This window comes from Pezoporus wallicus, unplaced genomic scaffold, assembly GCF_028554395.1.
Source record: "Pezoporus wallicus isolate ANWC-B61680 ecotype Strahan unplaced genomic scaffold, APGP_CSIRO_Pwel_v1 contig_4722, whole genome shotgun sequence".
Lineage (NCBI taxonomy): Eukaryota > Metazoa > Chordata > Aves > Psittaciformes > Psittacidae > Pezoporus > Pezoporus wallicus.
In genome coordinates, this window is record NW_026641840.1 from 1443368 (window position 1) to 1462621 (window position 19254).

The following is a 19254-nucleotide window of genomic DNA, read 5'->3' on the forward strand; positions in this document are numbered from 1 at the left end:
AGAAGAGCCACAAAGATGATCAAAGGACTGGGCAGTGTGTGAGGAAAGGCTGAGAGAGCTGGGACTGATCAGCCTGGAGAAAAGAAGGCTTAAGGGAGACTTTATCCTCATTTCCCAGTATTTAAAGGCTGGCTCCAAAGAAGATGGAGACTCCCTTTTTACAAGGAGTCATGTGGAAAAGACAAGGAGCGATGGCACAGGTTATTCCTGGGGAGAAACTGGTTGAGCACAAGAGAACATTTTTCACCATGAGAACAATCGGCCACTGGAATAATCTCCCCAGTGGTAGGTCCCCCAGCGCTGGACACGGTGAAAGCTTAGCTGGACAGGATGCTGGGACATGTAGTCTAGACCATGCTTTGCCTAGAAAGGTTGGACCAGATGATCCTTGAGGTCCCTTCCAACCTCTATTGCTGTGATTCTGTGATAATGACACATCACAGGGGTGTTGATACAGCAGAGGGTCACATTAGTGAACTTGTGCAGCAAACACTGTTGAAATCCTTATGCTGGGCACTTGTTACTGAACCAGATCCCTTTCTGGATTGATGTGTAAGCTGTCGAGGAGGGAAAATGAAATGAGGGCTGGCTCATTTGAGAAGCCTACAGTCCAATACTGACGGCTGTGACAGCACAGAATGGTTTCTGCTTTTGCTGTGCTAGCATCTGTGAAACCCATTACATTGGTATATGTGTCTCGAGTGACTTCACCTCATCTCTGCACCGAGTCAGAGCCTGTGGTGCTGAGGATATAACGTCCACGCACACGATAGCAAAAGCTTGTGAAATGAGAAGGTTCTGGTTTCCAAAGTAATGAGCAGGTGCGGGATTCATTGCCTGTTAAAGCAGCTTTTAAGAAGTGGTGGTTTGAAAGTAGTTTGGAGGTTCCTTCCCTCCCTCCCTTCCTTCTTTCCTCCCTGGAGGTAGATGCACATTCACAGGTCTACAGTAATAACTTGTGCTAATTCAGTTAGCATTGATAATGAATGAAGTAGCAGTGGCTCAGTGTTATCTGAGTGTTATCTCAAGAGTTGTGGAGTTATTTCTTACTCTTTCTAGCCCCAAAAATGAAAAAACAAAAGGGATTCTTCCTTCTTGTACAATAATGGGATTGGGCGATGCCTGGAGAGAATTAATTGTGGCAGGGTTTTTATTACTTGGTTTCAGTTAAATTAATTTCATGGGCAGCAAGAGGATTAGATAAAGCAGGTTGTGCAGCATGAAACAGTATTCACAGCACCTAAAAACTGGCTTTCTTCTTGCAGACTTACCTTATTGCTTTGTCCTTGCCATGTTTGCCGTGTGTGGACTCTGTCCCTCTTCTCAGTGTGCTCCATCTTACACAGAAGGCTCTGTGCTCATAGAATTCAGGCAATTCTTACATTTTGGGGGGGTTCAATGCCACAATTACTAGCATTTTAATTATTAAGACTTTTGATAGAGCAGATTATTGGGTTATTAGCCACAAACTACAGTCTTGCATAGAGTGATGCTGCTTTCCTTGCTTTATTCTGGTACTTGCTGGTAGATACCTCCAGAGCTTCAGGAATGATGCCTTCTTCTGTATGTTTCCCAAGAAATACGTGCATCCTACTTGAACTCCCAGCGTTTTCCTTTCAGGAATCATTTGCTTTTGTTTTCACTGACCCTGAAATCCTCTGTGGCTGGAAATCATCAGCTCAATAATGTGACTTTCTTCAGTGCAGGCATCGTTGTTTGCTGTCTCTAGGCATCACTATGGGATGTAGGATAATTTAAATCTGCTGGAAGGTGTCCCTGCCCGTGGCAGGGGCTGGAGCTGGAGGAGCTTTCAGGTCCCTTCCAACCCAAACCAGTCTGGGATTCTATGATTCTCAGATGCTGACAGTATTATTTCTGTGGGTTGTTTTTTTTTTGCCTCTTAAGTTTCCTCAGAGTACAAGTGAAGTAACCTTCATTGGTAGTTTCATGGCCAGTGGTTGCCAAAGACAAACCTGGATGAGAAGTTTCCACTGGCACAAACCTGTTCACCAAGCACAGATGTTACCAGTAACTAAAGGTACTGTGTAGCAATAGCACTTTGAAATCTAAGGGTTCCTTCATGCAAGAGCCTGAGAGGTGCCTTGAATGCTGCGACAGCAGAGCCCCAGATGTGGTGATCTTCTCACCTGACCTCGGTGTGAAACAAGCCATGGTCCTTTCTTCAGTATGTTCCTGTTTGAAAGAGGTGCATGCTTTAGGCATCCAGTCTCTACTAGGGTTGGGGAGGTGGGGGGAATGATTGATGGACAATAGAGTGTAACCTTTGATGTAAGTGGTTAATTATGCTCTGGGAATGTCTCCTGACCATTCATCACGGCCTGTCCGGCTTCAACTTTCCAGCCTTTGGAGTTTTTGATATAAAAGTCATTAGTGAGGATGTTTTTCATCAGTTCAGTGCCCTCCGATGCACACTTGCAGGCTGCTCCGCTAACCTCTTCTCCTTCTCTTCACTAAGCTAATGAGACTGAGCTCATGGCTTCTGGGTGTTCCACTCTAAGTAGTGCCTTCCAGACTTTTAGTAACTTCCAGGCTTCTGGTGAGCACCCTTCCACCCCCCCCTTTCCCTCATCTCTCATTGTTTCTGAGTGCCAGGCTCTCATTTGGCATTCCAGATGTGACAACAGTACGGAGCAATGGTGTAAACTTTTACTTCTGACGAAGCTCTCTGCTTTATGTAGCCATTTCCAATTAGCTGATTAATACCCATCATCTCAATGCGACCATTTCTGCTGTTGATTAGCTTCAATATTCCCAAATTTGCTGGGGTCACAACTCTACCCAATGATCCTACAGGTCATGATTTCATTTTTTTTACCCTAGGTTTAGAGATTTACCTCTGCTGACACTGAAATTCTTACAGGTGATTGATAATATGGAAAATAATAATAATGAAAAAGAAAATTATGTTCTGTTAACCATAGAACCCCAGAGTGGTTTGTGTTGGAAGGGACCTTAAAGCTCCTCCAGCTCCAACCCCTGCCACGGCCAGGGACACCTTCCACTAGAGCAGCTTGCTCCAAGCCCCTGTGTCCAACCTGGCCTTGAGCACTGCCAGGGATGGGGCAGCCACAGCTTCTCTGGGCACCCTGTGCCAGCGCCTCAGCACCCTCACAGGGAAGAGCTTCTGCCTAAGAGCTCATCTCAGTCTCCCCTCTGGCAGGTTAAAGCCATTCCCCTTGGCCTGTCCCTACAGGCCCTTGTCCCAAGCCCCTCTCCAGCTTTCCTGCAGCCCCTTTAGGCACTGGAGCTGCTCTAAGGTCTCTCCTTCAGGAGCCTTCTCTTCTCCAGGCTGAATAAGCTGTGTTCACATTATTATGTACTATTTTTCCTCAAAAAACATAATTGACAGACCTTTTGTTGTCATTGTATCCGTAGGAATCTGAGAGAGGAAAACTTCTCATCCATTCAATCCAGAAGAAATTGCTGCAGCCGCACTTGAATGTGTTTTCATGCTCTGATTTAACTTCTTCTCATTACTATCTTTTTAAAAATGAAGATGGACTGAACTTAGGCTGAAAATCAGTTTTCTTTCTAATAAAAAACAAGTGTTTTCTAATACTCTTGTATTTCCCTTGGAATATAGGGATAAGAGGAAAAGAGGAATTAAGCTTTCTGGGACCTTGCAAAATCTAGTATTTGTGGTTTCCTCATTTCCAGTTCCATGTTAAGGATTGTGTCAGGTACCTGCCCAGTTTTCTTTTAGGAGATGCTGTGTTGACTTTGAGTGTTCTGGCTTATGTCACATCCTTGGTGGAAATACGACTTTATCTCTGTTAATTTAAACCTCAATTTGTCATCATTATAAAAATACTGTTTAGCCAAGATCTATGTTCTGTTAATCAACGTCACTGGATTTGGATTCTATTATTCTTCCTTAATTCTTTATTAATAGAGTCTTCTATCATCTGTTCTGTGACTTAGTCCCTGATCAATATGAGGTGGAAAGGCCAGTAATTACCTGCTCATCCCATTTACCCTCACAACATTCATGGTGTGGTCTTAGCTTTCACCTGATTTTCTGGAGCCCTGAGATCCAGGAAGGCCTAATGAAAATCAGTGTTGCAGTGCAGGGTTTGGAAGTGTCATGATTTCCTGATGGAGCAAACTGTTCACACTCCAGCATCATCCTCAATGCAGAATGCATGAGGATGTGAAATACCTATTTGCAGCTTTTAATTGATGGAGTAGAGCTTATTCAGAGCTCGGGCCTCCTATCTACAACCTTACAAGAGGTACAAATGAGGAATGAGTGTAGCTGTCACCCTGTGACCATGTGTGTTTTATTGCTGGTGCATTGCTCATAGGTCAGTCTTGGCTATGATAAGGTGTAATGGCTTACACAACATCTCATGGGGCTCAGCTGAAGAAGAGAAATGTGGATCTGGAGAGTCACAGCAAGTGCAAGCAGACAAAGAAGCAAATTTGTTCTTGCCCCTTTGCAATTCAGAGAGGCAGAGTAGTGTCAGTTGTTATCAGCTCAAGTGTGATAGACGGGCTGCACATGCTGATATGACCTTTTGTAATCTGTGAATTTAATTAAGCCTCCAAATCCATAAGTATTGCTTTTTTCATCAAATACTTCATATTAATTTTCATTTCCAAAGAGCAGTTGAAGAAAGAGTGCTTTGTTCCCTTCCTTCATGTACAGCTTTATTTGTTTGACGTTGATAGAAAAACACTACATGGATGGCAGAATTCAACCATCGAGCAGAAAGTCAAAGCTCTTGTTGTAGATGAATGGGATGTTGCAAACTTTGCAGTCACTCATAAATCTTGCTGTACATCCGTGTGATTAATGTCTAACAAGGGTTTTGATTGATGGCTTAGCGACTACTAATCAGGTGTTATGGGACCAAATCATGAAATCCCTCACTTGGTTGGTTAAGGAAAGCTCCTGTTCGCTGAGATAGGCAGGAAAATGCCTGGTTTCTCTTTTAAGTGGATTTAAAGTTTTAGCTTCCTGTGGATTTTAATAAGTACATGGTCAGGTCACGGCTACTAACATTGAAATATGAAACTTATTAAAATCCTCTGCGAGGACTAGGAGAGTAGAACAACTAGATAACGTCAGCTGTCCAGCTGTAGGGAGTAAATGCGTAGAATTTCAGACAGGTTTGGATTGAAAGGAATGTTAAAGCTCCCCCACTTCCAACCCCTGCCACGGGCAGGGACACCTTCCACTAGAGCAGCTTGCTCCAAGCCCCTGTGTCCAACCTGGCCTTGAACACTGCCAGGGATGGGGCAGCCACAGCTTCTCTGGGCACCCTGTGCCAGCGCCTCAGCACCCTCACAGGGAAGAGCTTCTGCCTAAGAGTTCATCTCAGTCTCCCCTCTGGCAGGTTAAAGCCATTCCCCTTGGCCTGGCCCTACAGGCCCTTGTCCAAAGCCCCTCTCCAGCTTTCCTGCAGCCCCTTTAGGCACTGGAGCTGCTCTCAGGTCTCCCCTTCAGGAGCCTTCTCTTCTCCAGGCTGCCCCAGCCCAGCTCTCTCAGCCTGGCTCCAGAGCAGAGCTGCTCCAGCCCTCGCAGCATCTCCATGGCCTCCTCTGCACTCGCTCCAACAGCTCCACGTCCCTCTTGTGCTGCTGCCCCAGAGCTGGATCAGGACTGCAGGGGGGGTCTCCCCAGAGCACAGCAGAGGGGCAGGATCCCCTCCGTGAGCTGCTGCTCACGCTCTGGGGGTGCAGCCCAGCACACGGAGGGGTTCTGGGCTTAAACACACACTGAAGTTGGGTCATAGGGAGCTTCTCCTCAACCAACACCCCCAAGTCCTTCTCTTTGGGGCAGTTCCATCCAGCCTCCAATTCAGGCTGCTGACATTGAGTGAAGACCATGCATCATGCATCGAATTGAGAAACTAAAGCTTTGGGCTGGTTTTGAGGCAAGTAGCTGACAAGATTTTGACTTGCCCTCGTGTTAATCTTACTGCTTCGAAATTGTAAGGGTCTTAATCTTTATGCTGCACTTATAAGCCAAATATATTGAGTGTTGAAGATCTCTCCTGTCTTAACTTCTCTGCCGCTTGGCCATGCATTGTATGTGCTCAGCCATGCTTACACTTAATTACTTTGTTCTGAAGAACGTGTGTAACTGTTGAATACAGGGCACTGGAGCAGAAAGAGCTTTGATCTGTCTCACACAGTTTCTGCTGGGCTTGGATTTTATACCTTAAAGATGAACTTGCAGAGTAGTTATAAAACCTGCCTATTTTCACTGCTTTTCCTGCTTTTGACTTGTTCAGAGCCTTGTGTATAACCATCCTGCCCTGCCTATTGAGTCATGCCTTAAATTAACATCTTTCTCTTCCTAATCTGCAGTGTTTTCAGAACAGTTCTTAATATCTCACCAAAACTTCATCTTCTGTTTCTCTATTTCCCTTCTTTAACCAAAGAATTCCTAGCATTCCTAGCTCAAACCTCTGTCAGTTTATTGTCATCTTAAAATCATAGAATCCCAGACTGGTTTGGGTTGGAAGGGACCTTAAAGCTCCTCCAGTCCCAACCCCTGCCATGAGCAGGGACACCTTCCACTAGAGCAGCTTGCTCCAAGCCCCTGGGTCCAACCTGGCCTTGAACACTGCCAGGGATGGGGCAGCCACAGCTTCTCTGGGCACCCTGTGCCAGCGCCTCAGCACCCTCACAGGGAAGAGCTTTTGCCTAAGAGCTCATCTCAGTCTCCCCTCTGGCAGCTTAAAGCCATTCCCCTTGGCCTGTCCCTACAAGGTTCCTTTAGGTATTGGAAGACTGATCTTGGAGCCAAGCACTCTATTACACACTTAACATTTCCTAGTCCTGGACCATAAAATGACACCAGAGTCATGGAATCCATTATAAATAGATTTCATCCATAATGGAAGAAATGAAGTGTTTTACTTGATTAAATTGGAGGTTTTAATTAGATTTTTGTGGCCATTTTGAGGTTGTTAATTCAAGTAGAGAAGATGAAATGCAAATAGGTGCATGCAAACGGATTTGGTAAATTACTGTTAAAAACGGGTGCAGTGATTGCTTTGACTCTTAACAATAAGCATCTCTTTTCAAAGCTTGTGCTCAGGTAAAGTTTTAATTGAGATGTTTTAGGGGGTGAAGTTTCTTTGTATTATTTTTGTTCTCCAGCTATCCTGAATTATTTCTAATTAGGGGCATGATACCATTTACCCAGGTATTTATTCCTGGGTGATCTATTTCAACTTAGCACATTACTGATGTATTCCTTTCACTACAGACAGCTCTCTTTGATGGGCTTTGATTATTAATGGTTATTAAAATGCCACACTATTACTAATAGCTTCCAAGTAGGTAGAACTTTCTGAAAGCAAATAGTGATTTTTGTGAATGCACTGGCAGAAGTTAATTTTTAAGGGGTTTCTTTGCATCTTCATTTTAAAGGAAATTAGAAGGGAATAACTTGAAATCTGTTTCTGCTTCTGCACCATCGAGTTGCTCAAGTAGCATCAAATACCACGGTACCACTCGTGGCTGTGAGGTCTCACCAGCCCCCAGCCCCTTACTATGTTGGGCTGGAGGGAAATAATCCTCAACCACATTGGCAGGACTGGAAGCTTTGGGAATTCATGTTTTCAGTGGGAAAAGAACCAAGTTTGGTCTGGGAGCTGTTAAAGGGCAATTTTTGCAGCTCTGCCAGGGCTTCTTCCAGCATACGTGACCTGCAGCACATGGACTTGCTCAGATCCGTGGATGTTTTCTAGTCCTACATATAAATATATAGAAAATATATAGGAATACATAACAATATATAAAATAATGCCGTGGAAACTGAGCAGTTCAATATTGCCAACTTTTATGTGTTTAAGAGCTGTGGTGTGTCACCAACCAACAACCCGCTCACCATCTCCCCGCTTCCGTTCCTGATTTGAATCAGTTTGGGGAGGAGCAGGGGCTTCTTGCAAGTGACCTTTGGCACCAACAGGGTTTTGTAGCAGATTGAATTGGTCAAGTAATGTAAAATAAGCTTTTACCACATTAGAGACAGTGGCATATAAATCCCTAGGGTTACATTTCTGAAAGTAAAGCCTGGTTTCTGTTAATTTGAAAGACTTTTATTAGTTTTCCAGTCCTCACTGAAAATCCTCAACATTCACGTTCCATTATAATGCTGGTTTGTTTCAAATGCTGAGTGCCTCTTCCTTCATCTTCAGATGCTGCTGACAGAGTACCTGGACATGAAGAACACCCGCACCGCCTCGGAGCCGTCCACCCAGCTCAGCTACACCAGCTCAGGGAGGGAGTTTGCTGCATTCTTTGCAAAGAAGAAACCCCAAAGACCTAAAACCCCTTTGTTCAAGTAAGTGCTGGGATGAGGTTAAAGCTGTGCCTGAGCTGTCTTTGATCCCTGAAATACTGCACAGTGCTGGCTGATAATCATGGAATGATTTGGGTTGGAAGGGACCTTAAAGCTCATCCAGTTCCAACCCTGCCACGGGCAGGGACACCTTCCACTAGAGCAGCTTGCTCCAAGCCCCTGTGTCCAACCTGGCCTTGAACACTGCCAGGGATGGGGCAGCCACAGCTTCTCTGGGCACCCTGTGCCAGCACCTCAACACCCTCACAGGGAAGAGCTTCTGCCTTATCTCCAACCTGAACTTCCCCTGTTTCAGTTTGAACCCATCACCCCTTGTCCTATCACTCCAGTCCCTAATGAAGAGTCTCTCCCCAGCATCCTTGTAGCCCCCTTCACACACTGGAAGCTGCTCTGAGGTCTCCACACAGCTTCTCTTCTCCAGGCTCAACAGCCCCAATGTTCTCAGCCTGTCTCCCTACGGGAGGTGCTCCAGCCCCTGAGCATCCTCGTGGCCTCCTATGGACTTGCTTCAAGTTCTTCTTATGTTGGAAATCGTGAGCAGAGAGCAGGGGAGGCCTTGAGGGGTGATCCTGAGGGGAGAGGTGGTGGGGTTGTGAGGGGCGATTGTGAGGAGGCAGAGTGTTGGCTGTGAAGGGCGAGGGGAGAGCAGGGGCTGCCATGAGGGGAGACTGTGAAGGGGACAGGAGGGGCAGCCATGAAGGGTGAGGAGAGAGGGGAGAGCAAGGGTAGGCAGGGGGGGTGAGGGGTGGCCATGTAAGGATTGAGATGGAGATTTAATACCTAAAGCTGAAGCCTCATTGAGTTTTCTGTTCCGGATCCATTGCTGGTGTTTAGAGTGTGGCTCCATCCACGGCTCATGTCAGGACTGGGATCCCATCGCACTGCTGCTGCAGAGCATGCAGTGATACACTGTGCCTTTCTTTATCCATGGTAAATTCAGGGCTTGTTAAGAGAGTGATAAAGGGGACTGGACAAAGAGAATTAAGATAACTGTATAATTACTGTATAGACTAAGCTGTTAATCCTGTCACTAACTCCTTTAATTTAGAGTTCAGCATGGAAAGAATTAAGTGGTTGGGAGGAGAGTGTAAAAGAGAGGATGAGAAGCTGAGTGGTCAAAGAAAGGATTTGGGGAACAAATTAGATGTGCAAGAATAAAGAAGTAAGGGGGAGTTGTTGGTGGGCAGCACTGTTAGGAGAGGAGAGATGGTCTTGTTGCTGCACCACGATTCAGGGGCTGTGCTGAGTTTTCATCTCTTGCACTGACTGCATGTGCTGGGCCTCTGGAGGATTTTGGTCTCTGCTCTGGTGAGACACTCCCCCCCTCCAGTCCTGCATCCAGCTTCTCTACATGGGTTTTGAACACTTCCACAGGTGGTGATTCCAGCCTGTTCCAGTACCTGATCACCCTTAGGGCATGTGCATCTGGCGGCTGTACTCTTGAAGTACTGAAGACCGCAGTTAGAAATTGAGGCCTTCTGCATTGTCTTCTCCTCCTCTCACAGTCTATGTGATCTGTTATTAGAAGGTTAACTGTTGCCTGGATGGTATCAGAGCTACCTCCTGCCCCTGTCAATTCATTGTTATCCCCCCTTACCATCTTTTTTCATCACTCCTATGGCTGTTTGGGTTGAGAATTCCACTCTTAGAATTTACTCTGACTTGTAGATGTCTATTGGAGCAAAACAGGGCTTCTCACTTTTTCTTTACTGTGTCTCTTCTTGGGTGTCCATGGACCAGTTTCAGTTTGAGGAATAAGGATGCTGTTTCACCTGCATCAGTTTAAGGCTCTGTCTGATTGCATCAGCTGAGAATGAAGGTGGGTATAATTATTTACAGCTAAGGTGCAGAACCTCACAAGAGCAGCACGTCTCCTACCACTTGTGGTCTTGTCACCATGTCATTACCGTCACCGCAGTGACAGCAGCATTTATTGGCATCTCTTATTTGGTTATCTCTCTTCTGTCAGCTGTCACTATATCTATGGAAATCTCTGTTGAAATAGAATTTCTCAGTCCACTGAGGGACGTAAGTGTTTGATGGAGTGTTATTCTTGTCTCCTCTCCCATCTTCACTGCGTTTCGTGCCAAGGTTTTTCTTACCTTTCCATTAGCTCTGTCCAAACCAGAGGAGCCTTCAACTTGTCATCAGAATATCTGTGTTAATTCCTCACTGCACAAGTCACTTAGGGCAGGGCTCCACCTTGTGTTTTACTCATGGATGGATGCAGGTGGTTGTGCAGTGTTCTGTGATAGCCAGTGTTATAAATGCAAAGTAATTTTGCCCTGAGGAGAAGAACTTGGGGGTGTTGGTTGATGAGAAGCTCCCCATGACCCAGCTTCAGTGTGTGCCTGAGCCCAGAACTCCCCTGTGTGCTGGGCTGCATCCCCAGAGCGTGAGCAGCAGCTCAGGGAGGGGATCCTGCCCCTCTGCTGTGCTCTGGGGAGACCCCCCCTGCAGTCCTGATCCAGCTCTGGGGCAGCAGCACAAGAGGGACGTGGAGCTGTTGGAGCGAGTGCAGAGGAGGCCATGGAGATGCTGCGAGGGCTGGAGCAGCTCTGCTCTGGAGCCAGGCTGAGAGAGCTGGGCTGGGTCAGCCTGGAGAAGAGAAGGCTCCTGAAGGGGAGACCTGAGAGCAGCTCCAGTGCCTAAAGGGGCTGCAGGAAAGCTGGAGAGGGGCTTTGGACAGGGGCCTGTAGGGCCAGGCCAAGGGGAATGGCTTTAACCTGCCAGAGGGGAGACTGAGATGAGCTCTTAGGCAGAAGCTCTTCCCTGTTCAAGGCCAGGTAGGACACAGGAGCTTGGAGCAAGCTGCTCTAGTGGGAGGTGTCCCTGCCTGTGGCAGGGGTTGGAACTGGATGAGCTTTAAGGTTCCTTCCAACACAAACCAGTCTGGAATTCTACGATTCCATGATTTTCTTTCAAAAGGTAGCCAAGTAGAAACTGGGTGTCTGGGGTAAAGCAGTGAATGTGATGAGATCCTGCAGCAAGAGCCGGTGCAGGGCTTAGGAATAATTTGAGTTGCTGTCTCAAGGAGGCAGAGATTTGTTGCTGTAGTTTGCCTTGACCTGATGCGGGTGGGCTTGGTGCCTGGAGAAGACCTCGAGGCCGTGGTGGTAACATTGTGCTTAGTATCTCACTAGGGGCAGAAGGGAGCACATCAGAAACACAGAGCCAAGAATTGCCTGTTCCTTTAATTAAAGTCTTAAGTGTTGCATTTTGATAGACTGTTACTAGCTCACTTGCAGTAATATTAACACTCACAGTCGCAATTAAAGCAGAAAAGCCTCATTAATAGTAATAACCTTAACACAATTGCATAAGAAACCTTAGAAATGCTTGTCCCTTTTCTCTGATGGGATGCTTGCGTTTCCAGGTGCCCTCTGGGCAACTCTTCCTTAGCAGAAGGGCTGGGGAGGGTGCGATGGGTGTCACAGCACAATATCAACATCTCGAGGTCTTGAAGAGTTTGATATTCATGAAAGATGTTTTCCCTCTAAGTCTGTTGTCTGCTTTGGTCATCTGAAGATGCTTTGTCCCCACCATCTGCCCCTTCTCCCTGGTCCCTAGCACCCAGCCTGGGCACACAAAGGGTTGGTGTTTGCTGGGCAGAGCCTGCCTGGGGCGGCAGCCCTTGGCCATGCCGAGTGTCCCCAGCCCTGAGCTCAGGCGGGTCGGGCACGAGGCCCTTGGCCATGGGATACTGTTGACCACAGGGACACCCAGCTCAGGGCACAGCGAGCCCAAGAATAGTGACAGGACAAGGGGTAACGGGTTAAAACTGAAACAGGGGAAGTTTAGATTGGATCTAAGGAGGAAATTCTTTCCTGTGAGGGTGGTGAGGCACTGGAATGGGTTGCCCAGGGAGGTTGTAAATGCTCCATCCCTAGCAGTGTTCAAGGCCAGCTTGGACAGAGCCTTGGGTGCCATGGTTTAGTGTGAGGTGTCCCTGCCCATGGCAGGGGGGTTGGAACTGGATGATCTTCAGGTCCTTTCCAACCCTAACGATTCTATGATTTATGATGCATCTTGAGACCTTGTGGTGCCAGTTCAGTGCCCAGTCTGTGGTGTTTTATTATCAGTGAGTTTGGAGCTACCACGGTTGGAAGATATTTCTGTCTGCCTCTCAGGTTGGTCCTTGTGGAGTATTAGAGCCCTAGAATAAATACTTAATAATTTATTGCTCCCTATTTCACAGGACAGCGTTAGCTCTTAATTTTTATGTATAGGTCACTTAGCATTCTCGCTGGTGTTAGCCTATGGCTTTGGTTTGGATTTTACCAGGTTTTGGGGCCATTTCTACTTAAATGCCTGGGTGCTCTCCCTTGAAGAGCATCTCTGTGCTGTGTCTTGTCACGGGTGGCTGCTGGAGAGCTGGGTTCATCAGAGGTGGCAGAATGGGATGTGTTGGTGATGGGTTTTATAGAAAAACCATGCTTTTCTCTGCCTTTGTAATTCTGCTCCAACATCCCAGGAAGTCCTTATGTTTAGAGGTACCTGGTGCTTATAAGGGTGCTTCCATGGATGCCAAACTGACTGGCTTTATTCTTTTCTTTCATTCCAGGTTTGAGTCCTCTTCCCATGCTATCAGCATGAGTGCCTATTTGCGTGAGCAGAGAAGGGAGCTCTACAGCAGAAGTGGAGAACTTCAAGGTAGGCCAATAGATACTGTGCTACTCTGTATAATTCTCTTTTGCAGGAGCTGGAATACCCTGTCCACACTTTGTCAGGGTTTTATTACCTCCCTGCTTTGCCACATGGGTTGTTTAAATTTCTCAAGTTTTTAAGCTTTATTTATTCTTACTATGTTGTGAAGCTGCAGGGTTTCTCTTTATCCCCTCAGCATTCTCTTAATGTGGTTGAGGTCTTAAAAGATAATCATAAACCAGGGGGTGAAATGCAGCCAGTCTCACCATGAGCACTTCTTGTGGGTACTTGGAGCTAATGTTTGATTCCTTATCTGCAGTTTATTTCATTGTAGCATATGCTGAATGTGATGCTTGCCCTGGATTAGTTTGGGAGCTTGGTTATCTCATATTTGAAGTTGCTGGTTTCTGCTGTATGGGCTAAAGGGACCAGTTCTTTGTCTTTTGGGCAACACTTGAACAGTTGCAGAGCCTTTGAAAATGGTGAGTTTCAAGAGCTGGACTCTTGAAATTGCTGGTTTATCTGGCTTGTGGCAAGTGCTGTGTACACACAGGGATGTTCCCTCCTCCAAGCATGGCATTGCTGCATGGTTTCTTCCTGAATGGTGTAATTCACTATAGTCTTGGTTTTGTGAGCAATATCAAGGGAAGATCTGCAGGCTGTCATAATAATTTATAGCAGGACTTTTGTATTGTCAATTCTGGTTTTTACTGGGCTGATCATAGCAAGAAAATAATATATATTCTTTAAATATTCCAGTGATGGACAAGGGTAGAATTTCTCTTTGAAATCTTACCCATGATCATTTTCAGTTGGCTTCAGTTGGAGGTGTTTTGTGATTTACAAGGGAGTTTTTGGATGACTTTGTGTTCTCTTCTTCCTTTTATAACTTCCTTGTCCTCAGTGAGAAGTTGAACGCACAGGAGCATGAAAAGAAGCCTTGAGAGATGGGCAGTGTTCTTGTGGACAGATTGCTTCATTTAAGTGATTCTAAAAGGATAAAGGATAATCTTAGTATTGATGATTAAGGATATAATGATTCACTCTGTGGTGAATATTCAAACACTTCTGGGTGGGCTGTGAAGGAAGAAACTGAGATTAAGATGTACTGAAGTTGACGGGTGCCCACACAATGATCTGTCAGCATATAGGAATAAAGTAAAGCGAGATACCTGTCTTTTAAATGATGGTATCAGCATTTACACACACTTGGAAGGTGTTGAGCTTACAGCTCTTTACCTTTCGAGGCTCAGGTTTCCACCTTCAAAACCATTCATATGCTCTTGTGCCCAGGATGAACTGAAAGAAATTACCCAGTTCAGTAGGATACTGTGAACTCTAAGAAGTTATATTGAGCCAGCACTCTCTTATACCTCTTCCATGGAGCCAGGCTGAGAGAGCTGGGCTGGTTCAGCCTGGAGACCAGAAGGCTCCTTAAGGGGAGACCTTAGAGCAGCTCCAGTGACTAAACAGGCTACACGGAAACCTGGAGAGGGGCTTTGGACAAGGGCCTGTAGGGGCAGGCCAAGGGGAATGGCTTTAACCTGCCAGAGGGGAGACTGAGATGAGCTCTTAGGCAGAAGCTCTTCCCTGTGAGGGTGCTGAGGCGCTGGCACAGGGTGCCCAGAGAAGCTGTGGCTGCCCCATCCTGTGTGTGCGCCTTATTTCATTCCACTGCTGCCTTTACCTGTGATATCTTGGGAATAAAAGGAAAATGTGGTTTCTTGCCATTGAGGGAGGAGGTCAAGGACTGCAGGGGGTGACTGTCCGTGGTAAGAGGGTATCAGTGGGGCATCACAGGAAGGAAGGAGATGGTTTGCAGAGGCTTGAGGGCTTTTTTCTTTAAATGGAATGTAAATGGTGCCTGGAAAAGACAGTTTCAAGCAAAAATAGGCAGAAAGACCACTTTTATATATATCTATGTCGGCTTTTGGTTGAAAATGTTTTATGATTTACAAGGAGTTTCTGGATGACTTTGTGTTCTCTTCCTCCTTGTATAACTTGGTTGTCCTCTTTGACAAGTTCCTCCCTGTGAGGGTGCTGAGGTGCTGGCACAGGGTGCCCAGAGAAGCTGTGGCTGCCCCATCCCTGGCAGTGTTCAAGGCCAGGTTGGACCCAGGGGCTTGGAGCAAACTGCTCTAGTGGAAGGTGTCCCTGCCCGTGGCAGGGGTTGGAACTGGAGGAGCTTTAAGGTCCCTTCAGCCCAAACCACTGTGTTTCTGTGATTATACCAGTGGGCAGTAGGGTTTAAGTACATCTCCATAGCTAATAGCTCTTTGTTACAGACTTTATGGGATAAATAGGGATTCAAAGCCAGGAATTTTGAAGCTGTTGAGAGCAGTAAATTTGGAGCAGGGATGGGACCACCCGGGAGCCTGCTACACTTGCCTCAAAAATTTCAGGTCTCTTTGGGATAAGTCCTGTTGCTTTCTGGTTTTCCCACTTGCCTCCACACCCTGACCTGACCAGTTGTCCATGTTGCTTTAGAAGCACAGTAGAGAACAGCATTGACTCCTGGTCTCCATCTTCTTCCAGGTGGGTTTTGTGGTTACTGTTGCTGTTAGACTGAACTGAGGTGCTGCTTTTAAAATAGCTCCTTGGGTTCAGAATAGGTTCCTGGGTTCAGAACTCGTTACAGATTCCATGGAAGTTTGACTTCTTATTGATATCAGAGGAGTCTTGAGGCAGCATCTATCCCAAATGGGAGATTGTGAGCGTTTTCAAGAGGGGAGGATGCAGAAGAGAGCTGAAAGAACAAAGCCTGTGAGCTGACAAAGAAGTAAAGGACAAAATACAGGAAATAGTGTGGATAGGGACAAGCTTATATTGCCCTTTCTGGATGAATTGGAAGAGCTTGAACATGATGCAATAGGTGACAAAAAGTCCAAGTAGGGAGTCAGTAGGGACAATAGATGAGATGACTTTGCTGAGAAAGCTTTGCAGTTGAACCAGCAAGAAAAGTTTCCTTTTGAATTTGATGTTAAAAATGTACTGTCCTCTCTTTCTATTACAAGCTGCTGTTCCCTTGTAGGTAGCTTATTAATCTTCCCAAAATCCCAGCCACAGCAAGATCTGCATTTTGATATTTCCTTCTTTTTTTTTACCTCTTTCAAAGAGAAATACCATTTGATTGTTCAATCAGGTTACTGTAAAGCAGACATGTGACGCTCTCTCTTCTCTCAGTGCCACACGGTTGCTCTTCCTGACAGCCTTATCCATGGGGATGGTTTTTCAGTGGCAGCAGGAGGAGGCTGGCTTGTGAGGAAATCTTCAAAGAAAACATATGCATTAGGACAAGAAAGATCCTATAAAAGTTTGGCTCATGCCAACGTTTTGAAATAAGCATGTCATTTAAATAGCCTTAAAATGTGTGAAGATCAGGGATGCTTTGTCATTAACATCTTTCATTTGGACCGAAATAGTGCGGTGTGTAAGGCATACGTTATCCCTCAGTGGGAGAAGGGGATGTGCTTTAAGTGATTTAGAGATGGAATTCTTGTGTCTTATTCCATTGAAATCAGAGGATGAAAACCGAAGCCGTGTACTTTTCCTTGATGTTGGACACACAAGTTGTTTGACAGTTGTCATTAAAAAGAAGGGGAAAGCAAGTACATAACTGAAGTATCTCCTTCCGGACCAACACTGATGTGGTTCCCCAGGTGGTTGTCACAAATGCAATGTCAGAGGTGGTTTCTTCTGGACAAAACTATGACCATCTTTAAGCTTCTCTTTTCTTTATTTCCCCAAGAGCCATGTGCTGGCTGAGGAATTTACTCTCTCCTTGTTGGAGCCCTCCTGACATTTCTCAAATGTGATGTTCTTTTTATAGTCTTACCTTAAATAATGTGGGTGTATTTTATAACCAAGTAAGTCTGTTCCATGAGCAGCTGCATGACTGAAGCCCTGGTCATCTCAGATGTGTCTCCTTTCTCCCATAACACCTTTCCTTCATTAGCCACACTTGTCCCCTTGTCTAAACCCGCTTCATCCCCCTCACTTCTTTCTCACTGGCTGCCCCCAGTGTCTGCCTATGTCCCTGACCCACCTCCTAAGGAGAAAGCAGCATGTTCCATGGCTGGATCAAGAGGAGCACATACTGAGGAAGCAGCTCCATGCTGGGAAAGAAAAGGTGCAGGTTGCTTCCTGGCTGGTAGGTCCAACACATCCTTACTGCAGCTTCTTCTTGCATGGAGACACACATTCATCCTGCTTCCATCTGTGTTTTCACAGAACCTTTAACCATTTATTGCTTTGAAGGTTTATTCCTCTGCCACTTACGGTAGGAATTGGCTCACCAGCTCAATTGTTGTGAGGATGGGACAGCCAGAAGATAACTCTTATTTTCACTGGAAACTAGGCTACATTGCTATGTTTCACCATGCTTCTTGCTGGCTGGTGGACTGAATCCTGTGTGTGCCCATTATTTCATTCCACTGCTGACTTTACCTGTGATTTCTTGGGAATAAAAGGAAAATGTGGTTTCTTGCCATTGAGGGAGGAGGTCAAGGACTGCAGGGGGTGACTGTACGTGGTAAGAGGGTATCAGTGGGGCGTCCCAGGAAGGAAGGAGATGGTCTGCAGGGGCTTGAGGGCTTTTTTCTTTAAATGGAATGTAAATGGTGTCTGGAAAAGACAGTTTCAAGCACAAATAGGCAGAAAGACCACTTTTATATATATATATATATATATATATATATATATATATGTTGGCTTTTGGTTGAAAAATGTTTTATGATTTACAAGGAGTTTCTGGATGACTTTGTGTTCTCTTCCTCCTTGTATAACTTGGTTGTCCTCGTTGACAAGTTCCTCCCTGTGAGGGTGCTGAGGCGCTGGCACAGGGTGCCCAGAGAAGCTGTGGCTGCCCCATCCCTGGCAGTGTTCAAGGCCAGGTTGGACCCAGGGGCTTGGAGCAAGCTGCTCTAGTGGGAGGGGTCCCTGCCCGTGGCAGGGGTTGGAACTGGAGGAGCTTTAAGGCCCCTTCCAACCCAAACCATTCTATGATTCTATGCTGCTCATCTGTTCTCAGTCCAAGCCTGACTATTTCTCACCATAAGGTTTTAAGTAGTTAAGGAAATCAAAGCGAAGGTCTGCTAATTAAGATTTCCCTGCCAAGAACTATCATTGGAGCCGAATGGTATCTGCTATGACAAGGGCACAATGTAAGGCCAAGTCCAGGCAAAACGCAGTTATCTGTAGGTGCCTTGTTCCATTTGGATTCACCAGAGGGCTGCTGGAGGGAGCCAGCTGTGTTCACCTGTGACAAGAACCAGTCCTGACGTCTTGGATAATGGAAACGCAGTTCAGCACCTTTTAGAGCTGTGTATGATAATACGTTGTCAGTCAGAGGCGATGAGGAGGGGGGGAGAAAGCAATTGAATTCTTGTCTGCTTAAAGGAGACGTTGTGACAAGTGTACAGTCCCGCTTGAAAACACCCTTTAGACAAGGATGAGGAATAACTGCTGGAAGAATCAGGAGGTTGGTGATGCAGAGGAAGGATGCGATGTTACGCACCTCCTGTCACGCAGCGGCTTTTGTCTCCCCATGCTACACAGGATCACAGTTTGCCTTTGAGCTTTGGGAGAGGGAGAGGAGAGGGGAAGAGAATCTCTTTTTTGTGGTGTGACAGTATTAATGCAATCATCTAGTTCAGACCTTGTAAGCCCACTTATTATTTCCTCTGCGTGTGTTTTCTCTGCTTTAGAGGATTAGCTGCACCGTCTCTTCAAAGGCTATCCAATCAAGGAGGGGTTATTAAAACCGGGGTGCTTTATGACTGAGAATTAATTAGAGCAGCATTTTCATGCAAAACAGCCCATTTTTTGATTAGCAACGGAGCAGGGCCGCAATTAACACTCTGGGAAGCTGGAATTTCCAGCGTTTGTGATTTGCAGGAAATGAGATTATCAAACCGGGGTCAGGCACTTGACAGCGAAAAGGGGATTATGTGTGAGGAAAGAATTTGTTTCTTGATTTTCCTTGCCTCTGAGATTGTTATTGAAGCTACAAGCAATTCAGAGGGAGGTAAAAAAGGGGAGGGAGGTACCTAAAAAGGGAAGTGGGAGAGACCTTCTGCTGTGTTAGTGCCTCCTCACTGTGCCAACAGATTCCCTCATCCTGGTGTTAGGGAGGACATGCTTTGCATCTGATTTATAGCAACAGGTTTGCTTTGCTTTCGTGGGGTTAAGTTGACCTTTTCCAGTCCATGTGTTTTGAGACTCATGGTCTAGTGTGAGGTGTCCGTGCCCATGGCAGGGGATTGGAA

At 46.0% G+C, this 19254-nt stretch overlaps 1 protein-coding gene across 2 annotated transcripts in view; it reads left to right on the forward strand.

The window, feature by feature from the left end:
• EXOC4 (exocyst complex component 4) overlaps nt 1-19254 on the forward strand; it is a 393664-nt gene that overhangs the window by 98963 nt on the left and 275447 nt on the right. For both annotated transcript variants that reach the window (XM_057425605.1, XM_057425606.1), the window contains exons 8-9: nt 8178-8323; nt 12906-12994. In XM_057425605.1, coding sequence (XP_057281588.1) covers nt 8178-8323; nt 12906-12994 — 235 coding nt within the window. The remainder of the gene's footprint in view (nt 1-8177; nt 8324-12905; nt 12995-19254) is intronic.